This window comes from Scyliorhinus canicula, chromosome 1 (assembly GCF_902713615.1).
Source record: "Scyliorhinus canicula chromosome 1, sScyCan1.1, whole genome shotgun sequence".
Taxonomy (NCBI): Eukaryota; Metazoa; Chordata; class Chondrichthyes; order Carcharhiniformes; family Scyliorhinidae; genus Scyliorhinus; species Scyliorhinus canicula.
In genome coordinates this window covers 116,925,459-116,941,419 of record NC_052146.1, presented here as the reverse complement: position 1 = coordinate 116,941,419, position 15,961 = coordinate 116,925,459, and the positions used below count along the sequence as shown (strand labels likewise).

The 15,961-nt window shown below is 47.8% G+C and overlaps 1 protein-coding gene across 1 annotated transcript in view; it reads right to left on the bottom strand.

The window, feature by feature from the left end:
* zgc:114119 (uncharacterized protein LOC619273 homolog) overlaps positions 1–9,521 on the bottom strand; it is a 34,168-nt gene extending 24,647 nt beyond the window's left edge. Inside the window, exons 1-2 of the mRNA XM_038798538.1 lie at positions 9,371–9,521; positions 712–941 (exon numbers count right to left, since the gene is read on the bottom strand). Of these exons, the coding sequence (XP_038654466.1) occupies positions 712–924 (213 nt within the window). The 5' untranslated portion in view covers positions 925–941; positions 9,371–9,521. The remainder of the gene's footprint in view (positions 1–711; positions 942–9,370) is intronic.
* Positions 9,522–15,961: the final 6,440 nt, after the last annotated feature.

Genomic DNA, 15,961 nt, shown 5'->3' with positions numbered 1-15,961 from the left:
ATGGAAGATCTCTCTGGTGGTCAATATATATATCCCTTAATCAACATCACTTATCAGATTTTTATGGTCCTTTATGTTATGGTTTTTGTTGGAGCTTTCTGGGTGTTTCCTACATTACAACAGTGATCATACCTCAAATGTGCTTCATTGGCTGCAAAGGCCTTTGGAGTGTCCTGAAGTTGTGAAAGATGCTATGTGAATGCAAGTCTTCCCAAAACAAGTGGAAGCCTCATTAGAAGTGTGCAAATCAGGATCCGGTGATCCATAGAATTCCTAGAGTTCAGAAGGAGGCTATTTGGCCCATCAATTCAGCACCAACCTTCCAAAAGAGCATTCTACCTAGGCCGCCTTATTCCTGTAACCCCACACATTGATCGTAGTCAATCCACCTAACCTGCACATCTTTGTACTGTGGGGGGAAACCGGAGCACCCGGAGGAAGCCCATGCAGACACAGGGAAAATATGCAAACTCCACACAGACAGTCACCCAAGGCTGGGATCAAACCAGGGTCCCTGGTGCTGTGAGACAGCAGTGCTAACCAGGGTCCTGGGAACCATTCTCATACTCCATCTATCTAATACATGCTGTAACTTACCTGCCAATCCTTACTGCAAATAATTTGTGCCGGAAGTGGAAAGTGTCCCATTGCTCAACACAAAACCCCTCACTTGCTGAATAAATTAAGGGAAGGGAAGGAGGGATCAGTCACCTGTGTTGCCCGGAGCATGTGGAAGATGTCCATTGTACGCGCCACGATGTCCTGAACAGTTTCCTGGCCAACCTTGCAGAGGGTGACGCACGTGATCTCACGCAGGGCACTCTGCGGCTGCTGCGGGGGTACTGGCACTGTAGGGTGGATGGGCGCTGTGGTCTGAGAGTGTAGGCCGGGGATCCTTGGCCCAGCTCCTGGTAGCGCTGTCATGACCTGTTGAAGCAAACCTGCAAAAACAAAACCGAGAGACACAAATAAACAAGTGACTGCTCAGGAGCGCCTGGTGTTTAGAAGATTGTGGGGTGATCTGATCAGGGTGTTTAAAATGATTCAATGGTTTGATACAGAGAAGCTGTTACAACTGATCGGAAATCTGAGAAACAAAAGGACATGATCTTAAAATTTGGGTCAGGCTGATCTACACCAACTTGCTTTCATTCAGACAGCACCTTTAATGCAGTTAAAACATCCCAAAGCAATTCAAAGATGTGTTCAGCTTGGTAAAATGGTAAATATTAAGGAGTATTTTAAAAGGAGACAGAGGTGGAGAGGTTTCGGGTTGAGGACTCAGACTCCTGAAGGCCCAGTAGTCAATAACAAAGCAATGAAAATCGAGAATGCACAAAAAGTCAGAAGTGGAAGAGGACAGAGTTCTCAGTGGACAGAGTGAGGCCAGAAGAGAAATCAACACCTTTTCCCTAACAGAGGATGCTGGAAATCCATTCACCAAAAGGCTGTGGATTCAGAGGGGTCATTTGGAACTGCCATGATGCCCATAGGTATGTAAAATGTCAATGGGTATGGAGTAAAAGCTCACAATGGAGTTGAGACATAGTTCACACATTACCTCATGAATGATGGAACTCCTACTGCTATGCAATATCTGGTACCTTGTGCTGGCAGGCTGTGAGAAGACTGTGCACCCATCCTTCCAGCTGCATAGACAGCAACCATGGTGAATGAAGAAATGGGGAATAACTCAACAAGAGTGAAGGTTCCATTAGATTAGAAAATAGTGGGCAGCAATGTGGTGCAGTGGTTAGCACCATTGCATCTCAGGGCCAGGAACCCAGGTTCAATCACGGCCCCGGGTTCACTGACCATGTGGAGTTTACACATTCTCCCCGTGTCTGCGTGGGTCTCACCCTCACAACCTAAAAAGATGTGCAGGGTAGGTGGATTGGCCACGCTAAATTGCCGCTTAATTGGGAAAAAAAAGAATTGGGTGCTCTAAATTTACAAAGAAAAATAATAGGTTGGAAAAAGTATTGACAGGGTGAACATGAGGAGGCTGTTTCCTCTTGTGAGAGAATCTAGAACTAGGGTCACTGTTTAAAAATAAGGGGTTACCCATTTAAGACAGAGATGAGAAGAATTCTTTTCACTCAGAGGGTCATGAGTCTTTGACAAGGTGCCGCATAGGAGATTGTTAAATAAGTTAAGAGCCCATGGTGTAAAGGGCAAGATCCTGGCACGAATAGAGGATTGGCTGACTGGCAGAAGGCAGAGAGTTGGGATAAAGGGGTCTTTTTCAGGATGGTAGCCGGTGACTAGTGGTGTGCCTCAACGGTCGGTGCTGGGACCACAACTTTTCACAATATACATTAATGATCTGGAAGAAGGAACTGAAGGCACTGTTGCTAAGTTTGCATCTGATAAAAAGATTTGTAGAGGGACAGGTAGTGTTGAGGAAGCAGGGGGGCTGCAGAAGGATTTGGACAAGCTAGGAGAGTGGGCAAAGAAGTGGCTGATGGAATACAATGTGGAAAAGTGTGAGGTTATGCACTTTGGAAGGAGGAATGGAGGCATAGACTATTTTCTAAATGGGGAATTGCTTAGGGAATCAGAAGCATAAAGAGACTTGGGAGTCCTGGTTCACGATTTTCTTAAGGTTAACGTGCAGGTTCAGTCGGCAGTTAGGAAGGCAAATGCAATGTTAGCATTCATATTGAGAGGGCTAGAGTACAAGACCAGGGTTGTACTTCTGAGGCTGTAAAAGGCTCTGGTCAGACCCTATTTGGAGTATTGTGAGCAGTTTTGAGCCCCGTATCGAAGGAAAGATGTACTGGCCTTGGAAAGGTCCAGGGGAGGTTCACAAGGATGATGCCTGGAATGAAGAGCTTGTCATATGAGGAACAGTTGAGGACTCTGGATCTGTGCTCATTGGAGTTTAGAAGGATGAGGGGAGGGGATCTTATAGATACTCACAAGATACTGCGAGGCCTGGATAGAGTGGACGTGGCGAGGATGTTTCCACTTGTAGGAAAAACTTAAACCAGAGGACACAATCTCACTAAAGGGCCGATTCTTTAAAACAGAGATGAGGAGGAATTTCTTCAGCCAGCGGGTGGTGAATCTGTGGAACTCTTTGACGCAGAAGGCTGTGAAGGCCAAATCACCCGAGTGTCTTTAAGACAGAGATAGATATGTTCTTGATTAATAAGGGGATGAAGGATTATGGGGAGAAAGCAGGAGAATGGGGATGAGAAAAATATCAGCCATGATTGAATGGCGGAGCAGACTCGATGGGCCGAGTGGCCTAATTCTGCTCCTATGTCTTATGGAATTCTCTTCTTGAAAAGGCGGTGGAAGCAGAGATTTTGAATATTTGTTACGGTAAAGGTGGATAGATTCTTTCCTTTTCTAAATTTAGAGTACGCAATTTTTTTTTCCAAATAAGGGGCAATTTAGCGTAACCAATTCACCTGCCTTGCACATCTTTGGGTTGTGGTGGCAAGACCTACGCAGACACAGGGAGAATGTGCAAACTCCTCACAGACAGGGTCCTGGGGCCGGGATCGAACCCGGATCCTCGGCGCCGTGAGGCAGCTGTGCCAACCACTCCACCACCGTGCTGCCTCGATGTAGATAGATTCTTGATAAATAAGGGGGTGAAAGGTTATATGGGGTAGGTGAGAATGTGGAGTTGGGATTACAATCAGAGGAACCCTGATCTTTTGAAATGGCGGCGCAGACTCGAGAGGTCAAGTGGCCTACTCCTGCTTCTAATTCACATTAAGAAGTCTTACAACACCAGGTTAAAGTCCAACAGGTTTGTTTCAAACACGAGCTTTCGGAGCACGGCTCCTTCTTTCACCTCCTTTCACCTGAAGAAGGAGCCGTGCTCCGAAAGCTCGTGTTTGAAACAAACCTGTTGGACTTTAACCTGGTGTTGTAAGACTTCTTACTGTGCTCACCCCAGTCCAACGCCGGCATCTCCACATCATGTCTAATTCACATGCATGTTCGCAAGTTAATAATTTTCACCTCTGTAGCAATAATGATATAGTAACTGATCTCATTTACAGCTATGGCTCAGTTCATAGTACTCAAACCTCTGAGTCAGGGACTGGAGTGGGAAATCTAGGGTGGCATTCCACTGTTGCACTGTCCGGAGGGGAGACCACAAAGTATTCACTTTTCCCTAAATTCAATTTGTAGCCTGAAAGCTCCCTTTCCTCCCTATCCACCTTAGCCTGAAACAAAGTCAACTCCCCCCCCCCCCCCCACCACCGCCTTCAGAGCCTCCCAGACAACCGACCGCCCCGTGCAATTAAACCCCACATACTCCTCAATCACTTTCCCTATCTTGTCACAGAAGCTCCGATCCCACCAATAACCCCACATCCATTCTCCATTCCAGCCTCCAGGCTGTCCCTTTCTCTAACACCACATCCATCCAATGCGAAGCATGATCCAAGATCACAATTGCCAAGTATTCTGATCAGCTAACAGCACCTTCCCCGACCACTAAAAGGTCAATCCTAGAAAACACCTTATGCACAGGAGAGAAAAACGAATACTCCCAGTCTCGTTGGTGTAAAAATCTCCACATTCACACTCCCTCCACCCATCTCCTTCAAAAGCCTTGCCAACACATTCACACCCTCTCTCCCCCCTTGGTTCCAGGACCATGTTCCACCCCTTCCTACTATCAGCTCATGGGTACCCAGAACCGGGGTGGCACCCAACACCCTCTTCACAAACCCCACCTCATCCAATTGGGGTGATATATACTTACCAACACCACCAATCTTCCCTCCAACACACCAATCACTATCATGTACCTACCCCCCTGGTCAGCTACCACCTTCTCCATCAGAAACCCCAACGTCTTGCCCACCAAGATCACCACCGTCCGAGCCCTACTATCGAACCCCGAATGACAAACCTGACTCACCCAACCCTTCCTGAGCCTCACATGATCCTTCACCTTCAAATGGGTCTCCTGCAGCATCACCACATCAGCTTTTAAATAATAATAATCCTTATTGTCACAAGTAGGTTTGCATTAACACTGCAATGAAAAGCCCCTAGTCGCCACATTCCAGCGCCTGTTCAGGCACACAGAGGAGAATTAAGAATGTCCAATTCACCTAGCAGGATGTCTTTCGAGGCTTGTGGGAGGAAACCGGAGCATCCGGATGAAACCCACACAGACACGGGGAGACATGGGGGGAACATGCAGACTCCGCACAGACAGTGACCCAAGCTGGGAATCGAACCCGAGACCCTGGAGCTGTGAAGCAACAGTGCAACCACTGTACTACCGTGCTTCAGGTACGCAATAACTCTTCACCGGTCCCCCTAATCCCCTCACGCTCCAAGTCACCATTCTGACCTTCACTGGTGGTGGGGGGAGGGGGGGGTTCTCTCTCACACCCCTGCCTCTCCTATCTGCCATCACAATTACCCCGAGCCCTGCCCATCTGGCCAGGCCCACTATATCCTGTTGTTATCGTCAAACCCCCCCTTCCCAGAAACCCCCATCCACTACCATCGAACCCCCTTCCCAGAAACCGCCCCACATCTACTTCCACACCTCACCAAGTATCGATCCCATCCCCCCACCATTCACACCTCCCATGTCCATCCAAACCTGCTCCAAACATCAGGCTCCATGACCGTGCCCGCTCCCCCCACCAAACGCCCTTTCACTAGCCAACTTACATTTGTTAGTGAGGTAACCCCCGCCAAAGCCCCACCCCCTCCTCAGTAACCCAGCCCCACCTGGCCAAAACCCGCCTCCTTTAAACCAAGAAACAATACAGAACAGCAGGAAAAAAGAAAACCAAAACCCAGAACACATGTAATCAAACCCCCCTCTTTCAAGAAACAGAGAAAAACCCAATCCAACAGAAAACCCTCCAGAAGAAAAACATCCTCGTCCTCACCAACCAAGTCTAAATCCCAACTATCATCTCAGTGCCAGTTCTTCAGCTGTAACGAACGCCTCTGCCACCTTAAATTAAAAATCACTTGGGCAGCACGGTGGCGCAGTGGTTAGCATTGCTGCCTCACGGCGCCAAGGTCCCAGGTTCAATCCCGTCTCTGGGTCACATTCTCCCTGTGTTTGCATGGGTTTCACCCCCACAACCCAAAGATGTGCAAGCTAGGTGGACTGGTCACACTAAATTGTCCCTTAAATGGAAAAACTGAAGTGGGTACTCTAAAAAAAATGTTTTAAATCCCTCGAATTGTTAGTCACTTTCATCTTTGCAGGGTAGACCACTCCAAATCTCACTCCGCAGCCATGCAATGCCATCTTCACCCGTCCAAAGGCCACCCTCCTTCAACAGCTCATTCGCTTTAGGCTTCGGCCTGAGTGACCAATGTGCCCGGTCCAGTTCGTAGCGGGAGATTTCCTTCTCCATCAACTCCACAAACATCAGGGTGGCACGTGTCACAGTGGTTAGCACTGCCGCCTATGGCACTGAGCACCCGGGTTCGAATCCCGGCCCTGGGTCACTGTCAGTGTGGAGTTTGCACATTCTCCCTGTGTCTGCATGGGTTTCACCCCCACAACCCAAAGATGTGCAGGTTAGGTGGATTGGCCACACTAAATTGCCTCTTAATTGGAAAACAAATAATAAATTTTTTTCTTTTTTTTAAACTCCGCAAACATCTTCGCAAAGGACTCTACCTCCACCCCCTTGGACAAGCCCACAATTCTCAGGTTTTGCCTCCTCAACCTGTTCTCCAGTTCCTCCACCTTGGCTGTGAGCCCTTTGTTGACCTCGTCCACCCTTTGCAGCTCCTCACCCATCAAGGTGAATTGGTATCTGTGTTGCAACAGTGCCTCCTCCACCGCATTCAGCTTCTCTCCTTGCTCCCGCACCTCAACCTACAACTTCATCACTGCTGCTTTTACCAGTGCAATCATCTCCTTCACCCATTCTTTCATCGCCATCATCAACTCCCTCTTAAGCACCTCCATATGCTTGGCAAGCAGCCTCTCGAACTCCACCAACATCACCTCGGTCAGAGTTTCCACTGTGAGGGGATTGGCCCCACCAGTCGACCCAGAGACCCTGCCATCTTCCTTCCTGCAGGACTCTCAGCCTCAACCTCCTTTATCTCTGTACCCGCCAGTCTCATGACCCTCGCCGCTCTTCCAACTTCGGGACTGCTCGAATCCCTCACTTCGTTCACCAACAGCTCACGGCCATACCTTCAGACATTTCCTCGCTAGACTTCTCTACTCTCCTTAAAATGTCAATCGTTTGGAGCAAGCTTTTAGTCACCCTTCCATCCCCAGCTTTTCGCTCTGTCCATTTCTTTCTGTCCTGTGCTCTTTGGGATATTTTGCTATTGAAAGGTAGCCTGGAAGGCAGGGTGCGGCTGTGAATTTCCAGATCATGTAATCAGCAGATGGTGCAGCATCAGAATGGAAACACGCTGTTTATAGTGGCACAGAACCGGCAAGCTTCTTAAACAATTAAAATACACGTGACAATAATCTGCCTTTACTTCTTTGTGCATTACTTATATGAAATTCCTGAGCACCCCCCACCCACCCAAAACTGCTGACTAAAATTTGCTTGTTTAGTGGCTTTGTGTGTTTTCTTTTATTGGGATTTGAGCGTCAGTGACAAGGCCAACATTTTTTGCCCATCCCCAATTGCCCTATTGATTGTGTTGCTGCTTGTAGTGATTCATGTGCCTGTGTCCCAGATTTCTGTTACGTTGTCCATTTAGACATGTGCTGCAAGGAGAATGTCACCTCCCCAATTATTTCTGCCAAAATGTTTCATTAATGTTAAATCGCCATGGGCATGCCCATTTTGAGAGTTTATTGATGCCTTTCTGAATTTTGTCAAAATCTTCTCATAACTACCAGCCCCAGTTTTGCAAATTTTGATACATCCACTAAATAAAAAGTCTGTCCATCTCAGCCTTGAAGCTTTCAACTGACTCCCCAAAGACAAACAGGAATTCCAGATTTCATTCACCCTGCCTTGGGTGAAAATTCCTTAACTCACTTGCTAAAAAATGGCCTGGCTAAACTTTGAAACTTGTTCTGCATTACCCTTTAATCGTCTGCACTGAAGAGAACACAAGGCAGCTTGACACGACCTGTCCTCCTATTTTAACCCTTCAAACCCAAAGATAGCTTCAATTACGCCTGCCCGAGGGCGGAATACGGAGTGGGTGATGTTTTTATTAAAAAGCAATAATAGGTTGGTGTCCCAGGTTTGATCCGGGCCCTGGGTCACTGTCCGTGTGGAGTCTGCACATTATCCCCGTGTCTGTGTGTGCCTCACCCCCACCCGAGGATGTGTAGGGTTGGTGGATTGGCTACGCTAAATTGCCCCTTAATTGGGAAAAAAATAATAATGGAGTACTCTTAAATTTATTTTAAAGGGGGGGGGGTGGAGGAAGAAAGCAATGAAAGACAAGGGCGGGATTAAACTGGAGCGAGAGACAGAATTGAGGAAGGGGGACGTGAAATGGAAAAAAATGTATATATCCTTTTAAAACCACGAAATAATAGACTTAGTGGTGAAAAGAATCCGTAAAATAATTTAATTTGTCTGCTTCCTTCCCCCCAAACTGGGTGCGGCTTCACTGGTCTAGGCACAGTTGCCCATTGGGAGGGTGGTTCTTGCCATATCACAACAATGCTGTGTATTGCCCCACGTGGGCGCGACAGGAAATTGGGAGGGGGTGCAATTTCTGACAAATGCTTAATTTAAAACTTCCCTTGTTCGGGATTCCTTTACAGACAACCAACAGACGGTGCAGCTTCCCAGAGGAAGTGGCCCCCGATCAATTCCAGGGTACGATTTAAAGTGCAACACAGATTCGTGTCGAGGGAAACCAAACAAATCAATCCAGTTCAACATCTTGGGTTTAAAAAAACGTACTCATAGCTGCATAACCAGGGTGAAAAGGAGGACGGAATCTTCTCGGGGCACTGAGGATTGGATACGGCAGCACACAGGGGAGAGATTCTGCACCGTGGGTGGGGAAAGACAGGTCAATTTCACAGCACTTGTCAATTTCAGGCGCCTGGAGACGGTGTAACATTCCCAACGCTGATGAAGTTAACATGTGAAACATTCCGAGACAATGTTGCAACGTTCTGAACAAGCTGCTACAATGTATCGCAGCATTTGCGACATTCCAAAAACTATCTCACACCCTTCTCCTCCAAACGTTAACACTTACAATCAGTGCCTTCCCTCCCAGGATCAAAATTAAAGTCAAGGAACGATCGTGACAGCACGACATTGACTCGACAATGTTTCAGACCAGAAACAAAACGGGACCGAATCTTTTGTCTGCGAAAAGTTAGAATGTTTAGTTTATACACGAGATAGGAAAGAATCGCGCATCCTCTCCCAAACCCGAAACAAAAAAAAAAATCCTTCACCTCTTTAAATTTCAAAGCCAAGTCCGCTGGGTCGCCGCTCCTGGTTCGCTCTCCAACCTTTGGTGTGCAAAACAGAAACTTTCAATATTGTAACAGGAAACGGTGCTGTTCTTCAGCAACAAATCAGAGGTCGAGGGCGGATGACTTCACTTCCGCACCGCTAAACAGACTGTGATTGTGTTTAATTTTTGGGATTGAGGGATTGATTAGAAAGAATTGTCTGTCTGAGCTGGATTGCCCTCGTTCTAAAGGGACAGAACGGTATCATAAACAAAGGAAAGTTCTCAAATGAAATGACATGGTCTCCCATGTCCAGCGGCCAGCACGCTAGCACAAGTGGATAGCACTGTGGCTTCACAGCGCCAGGGTCCCAGGTTCGATTCCCCGCTGGGTCACTGTCTGTACGGAGTCTCCCCATGGTCTGCGTGGGTCTCCTCCGGGTGCTCCGGTTTCCTCCCACAGTTCAAAGACGTGCAGGTTAGGTGGATTGGCCATGCTAAATTGCCCTTAATGTCCAAAACGTTTGGAGGGGTTATTGGGTTACGGGGATAGGGTGGAAGTGAGGGCTTAAGTGGGTTAGGGCTGACTCGATGGGCCAAATGGCCTCCTTCTGCACTGTATGTTCTAACGTGTCCTCTTGAGCCCTCTAGTGCCCACCGTTCTTGGAAATGGGCTCTCCTCCATCAGACACAGAGAAGACTGCAATAGAGGCAAGTGGACCCCAGTGTCCTACCTGTAAAAGGTCATCTTGCTCAGGAGCAGAAGCATGAGGAAATCCTACGCCAAATATCCAGGAGCAACAGCCTTTAAGTAACATACGGCCTACATCCTCTCAGTTTCCATGGTGATACAGGCCACATAAAAATTTCAGGTCGGCTGGGAGTCCATAAAGTTACTTTTTTTTAAAATGGCTCAAAACAGATGAGAGAGAGAGGGAGACTGCTCCATACAACACTTCCCATCCCAGATCCCCAGTAATGCAGGGAGAAGGCTCCTTTAAAGTGAGATCCCATTCACTTGCCACTAGATGGCACGATAGTCAAAATGAAAGATGAAGCGAAGGATTAGTGTGGTCAAGAGCAGCCATTGGAGGCAACCCCCTCTGCAGAGTGCAGTGGAATAACACAGCCACTTCCTGAAGGATGACCCAGAAGTCCAGAGGTTACTGGAGTTACATTTCCACTATAATTCAGTGACGTTGTACCAACTGTTGCATCTCTACAGCAACTCGAACCACCAGTGCACAGATAATTGAACATTTAATAAATAGTAACTGACAAAGAACATTTGGGGACATTGTGGTGGCACAGTGGTTAGCACTGTTGCTTCACAGCGCCAAGGACCCGGGTTCAATTCCGACCGCGGGTGACTGTGTGGAGTTTGCACGTTCTACCCGTGTCTGCGTGGGTTTCCTTCGGGTGCTCTGGTTTCCTCCCACAGTCCAAAGATGTGCAGGTTATGTGGATTGGTTATGCTGAATTGCCCCTTAAGTGGGACTGCAGGAATAGGACAGGGATTGGACCTAGGTAGTGTGGTCATTCAAAGTATCGGTGCCATTTCAATGGGCCGAATGGCCTCCTGGACTGTAGGGATTCTATGATTCTAACCACGAGGGAGTTATATACACAGTTCTGATGGTCTGTTGCTCTTTTCCTTTTAGATGGTATTGGTGGTCGTGGGTTTGGGAGGTGCTGTCAAAGGAATTTTGGTGAGTTACTGCAGTGTATCTTGCCGATGGTACACAAGGCTGCCACTGTTCATCTGTGGTGGAGGGTTTGAATGTTTCTGGAAGGTGTAGCAATCAAGTTGGCTGCTTTGTCCTGGCTGGTGTCGAGCTTCTTGAGTGTTGTTGGAGCTGCACTCATCCAGGCAAGTGTAGAGTATTCCATTACACTCCTGACTTGTTCCTTGTAGACAGTGGACAAGCTTTTGGGGGGAGCGGGGGGGGGGGGGGGGGGGGTGGTCAGGAGGTGAGTTACTCCCCATAGGATTCCTAGCCTTTGACCTGCCCTGGTAGCCACAGGATTAATATGGCTAGTCCAGCTCAGTTTCTGATGAATGGTAACCCCCGGGATGTTGATTGTGGGGGATTCAGCGATGGTAATACCATTGAATGTCAAGGGGCGTTGGTCAGATCCTTTCTGTAGGAGATGGTCATTGCCAGGCACTTGTCTGGCATGAATTTAACTTGCCACTTGTCAGCCCTAGCCTAGATATTGCTGCATTTGGACATGGACTGCTTCATTATCTGAGTCGTCGCGAATGGTGCTGAACATTTTGCAGTCACGTGCATTGATGAAGCAGTTGAAGATGGTTGTGCCTAGGACACTACCCTGAGGAACTCCTGCAGTGATGTCCTGGAGCTGAGATGATTGACCACCAACCACAACATCCTTTGTGCCAGGTATTAATCCAACCAGTGGAGAGTTTTCCCCCTGATTCCCATTGACTCCAGTTTTGCTAGGGTGCTTTGATGCCATACTCAGTCAAATGCTGCCTTGATGTCAAGGGCAGTCGATCTCACCTCACCTCAGGCATTCAGCTCTTTTGTCCATGTTTGAACCAAGGCTGTAAATAAGGGCAGGAGCAGAGTGACCCTGGCAGAACCCAAACTGAGCATCCATGAGCAGGTTATTGCTGAGTAAGTGCCGCTTTATAGCTCTGTTGATGACTCCTTCCATCACTTTGCTGATGATGGAGAGTAGACCGATAGGACTGTAATTGGCTGGGTTGCATTTGTCCTGTTTCTTGTGGACAGGACGCACCTGGGCAATTTTCCACATTGTGCCAGGTAGATGCCAGTGTTGTAGCTGTACTGGAACAGCTTGGCTTGGGGTACAACTAGTTCTGGAGCACAAGTCTTCAGTACTGTTGCCAGGATATTGTCAGGGCTCATTGCCTTTCCAGTAGCCAATGTCTTTAACCGTTTCTTGATATCACGTGGAATGAACCATATTGGCTGAAGACTGACATCTGTGATGCTGGGGACCTCTGGAGGAGACCGAGATGGATCATCCACTCGGCACTTCTGACTGAAGATTGTTGCAAATGCCTCAGCCTTGTCTTTTGCACACATGTGCTGGGCTCCTCCATCATTGAGGATGGGGATATTTGTGGAGCCTCCTCCTCCGGTGAGTTGTTTAATAGTCCACAACCATTCACGGTTGGATGCGGCAGGACTAGAGCTTAGTCTGATGCTTTTGTTGTGGAATCGCTCAGCTCGGTCTATTACTTACAGCTTTTGCAGTTTGGCACACAAGTAGTCTTGTGGTGTAGCTTCACCAGGTTGACACCTCATTTTTCACTATGCCTGATGCTCCCGTCATGCTCTCCTGCACTTTTCATTGATCCAGAGTTGATCCCCTCAGTTGGTGGTAATGGTAGAGTGGGGCATATGGCAGGCCATGAGGTTGAATACAGTTCTACTGCTGCTGATGGCCCACAGCGCCTCATGGATGCCCAGTCTTAAGTTGCTAATTCTGTTCGAAGTCTATCCCATTGTACACGGTGGTAGTGCCACACAACACGTGGAGGGTATCCTCAATGTGAAAATGGGATTTTGTCTTCACAAGGATTGTGCGGTGATCAGATTAGTGGATCAGAAATTGGCTAGTTGAAAGAAGACAGAGAGTGGTAGTTGATGGGAAATGTTCAGAATGGAGTTCAGTTACGAGTGGCGTACCACAAGGATCTGTTCTGGGGCCGTTGCTGTTTGTCATTTTTATAAATGACCTAGAGGAGGGCGCAGAAGGATGGGTGAGTAAATTTGCAGACGACACTAAAGTCGGTGGAGTTGTAGACAGTGCGGAAGGATGTTGCAGGTTACAGAGGGACATAGATAAGCTGCAGAGCTGGGCTGAGAGGTGGCAAATGGAGTTTAATGTGGAGAAGTGTGAGGTGATTCACTTTGGAAAGAATAACAGAAATGCGGAATATTTGGCTAATGGTAAAATTCTTGGTAGTGTGGATGAGCAGAGGGATCTCGGTGTCCATGTACATAGATCCCTGAAAGTTGCCACCCAGGTTGATAGGGTTGTGAAGAAGGCCTATGGTGTGTTGGCCTTTATTGGTAGAGGGATTGAGTTCCGGAGCCATGAGGTCATGTTGCAGTTGTACAAAACTCTAGTACGGCCGCATTTGGAGTATTGCGTACAGTTCTGGTCGCCTCATTATAGGAAGGACGTGGAAGCTTTGGAACAGGTGCAGAGGAGATTTACCAGGATGTTGCCTGGTATGGAGGGAAAATCTTATGAGGAAAGGCTGATGGACTTGAGGTTGTTTTCGTTAGAGAGAAGAAGGTTAAGAGGTGACTTAATAGAGGCATACAAAATGATCAGAGGGTTAGATAGGGTGGACAGCGAGAGCCTTCTCCCGCGGATGGAGGTGGCTAGCACGAGGGGACATAGCCTTAAATTGAGGGGTAATAGATATAGGACAGAGGTCAGAGGTGGGTTTTTTACGCAAAGAGTGGTGAGGCCGTGGAATGCCCTACCTGCAACAGTAGTGAACTCGCCAACATTAAGGGCATTTAAAAGTTTATTGGATAAGCATATGGATGATAAGGGCATAGTGTAGGTTAGATGGCCTTTAGTTTTTTTCCATGTCGGTGCAACATCGAGGGCCGAAGGGCCTGTACTGCGCTGTATCGTTCTATGTTCTATCACTTTTTTAAAATAATAATCTTTATTATCACAAGTAGGCTTACATTAACATTGCAATGAAGTTACTGTGAAAAGCCCCTAGTCTCCAAATTCCAGCACCTATTCGGGTACACGGAGGGAGAATTCAGAATGGCCAAATTACCCAACAACACGTCTTTCGGGACTTGAGAGAGGAAACCTGACCACCTGTAGGAAACCCACGCAGACATGGGGAGAACGTGCAGACTCCACACAGACAGTAACCCAACCCGGGAATCGAACCTGGGACTCTGGCTCTGTGAAGCAACAGTGCTAACCACTGTACTACTATGCTGTCAATATTATCATGGACTGATGCATCTGCAGCAGGCAGATTGGTGAGGATGAGGTCAAGTATGTTTTCCCCTCTTGTTGGTTCCCTCACCACCTGCTGCAGTCTCAGTCGAGCAGCTAGGTCCTTTAGGACTCAGCTAGCTCAGTCTGTGATGGTACTATTGAGCCACTCTTGGTGGCCATTGAAGTCCCCCACCCAGAGTATATTCTGCACCCTTGCCACCCTCAGTGCTTCCTCCAAGTGGAAAAGTACCGATTCATCAGTTGATGGTTGCCTGCCGGCGTGTGGTCATCAACAGGGGGTTTCCTTGCCCATGTTTAACCTGATGCCATCAGACTTCATGTGGTCCAGAGTTGATGTTGGACTCCCAGGGCAACTCCCTCCCAACTGTATACCACTGTGCCGCCACCTTTGCTGGGTCTGTCCTGCAATATTTCAATAAGACCTGCACCAAGGCATTTCAGCTATCAAGAGAGACTGGGGTTGTTTTCCCTGGAGCAGAGAAGGCAAGGGAGGGACGTGATTCAGGTACATAAAATTAAGAAGGCTATAGATACTAATGGACAGGAAGGAACCTTTACCCCTTAGCGGATGAATCAATAACCGGGGGTATAGATTTAAGATAAGGGGCAAGAGGTTTTTTTGGGGGGGGGGGGGGGGAAGAGATGTGAGTAAACACTCTTTCACTTAGAGGGTGAAGATAATCTGGCACTCATTGCCTGAAAGGATATTGAGGCGGGAACCCTTGCATAGTTCATTATCAATTTTTTTCATAAAAATCACTTCCCAACATACACCAGAAAAGGATCTCAGTTCATGTCACCTTGGACCATTATTAAGAGAGGGATGTCAAACCAGATTTTGTCCTCACTCTTTTAGAGCAGGATTCATGCTTTGCATCTCCTGATTGCGAGATGCCAATTGTTGTCCGCTAGATTCATAGAATGATGCAACACAGGAGGCCATTCAGCCCTTCAAGCTGTTGTTGGTACTTTGAAAGCACGGTTCAATTATAGAATGCGAGGTGGCACAGTGGGAGAGTGTGTGGAATTTGTACCGTCTCCCTGTAGCGGTGTGGGTTTCCTCCAGATGTTCCGGTTTCCTCCCCCAGTCTAAAGATGTGAAGGTTAGGTTGGTTTGGGGATAGGGCAGGGGAGTTGGCCTAGGCAGAGGGTTGGTACAGACTCGATGGACCAAACAGAATCCCTACCATGCAGCAAGCCATTCGCCCCATCAAGTCTGCACCAACCCCTCAAATGAGCACTCCACCCATGTCCACTCTCCCCCCCCCCCATCTTCATAACCTAGCCTGCAGGTCCCAGGATACAATCTACCCAACGCTCAAATCTTTGGACTATGGGAGGAAACCGGAGCACCCGGGAGGAAACCCAAGCAAGGGGACAATCAGACAGTCATTGGAATTGAACCCAGTCCCTGGCACTGTGGTGTAGCAGTGGCAACTACTGTGCCACCCACTCTCCAGATTGAGAGTTCTTCTTGAAGTATTTATCCAATTTATTTTTGAAACTTTTACTGAATCTGCTCCCTTTCAGGCAGCTCATTCCAAATCATACCACCATATTATTTCTTCAGGCTGTCTCTAGCTCAGTTTAAGGA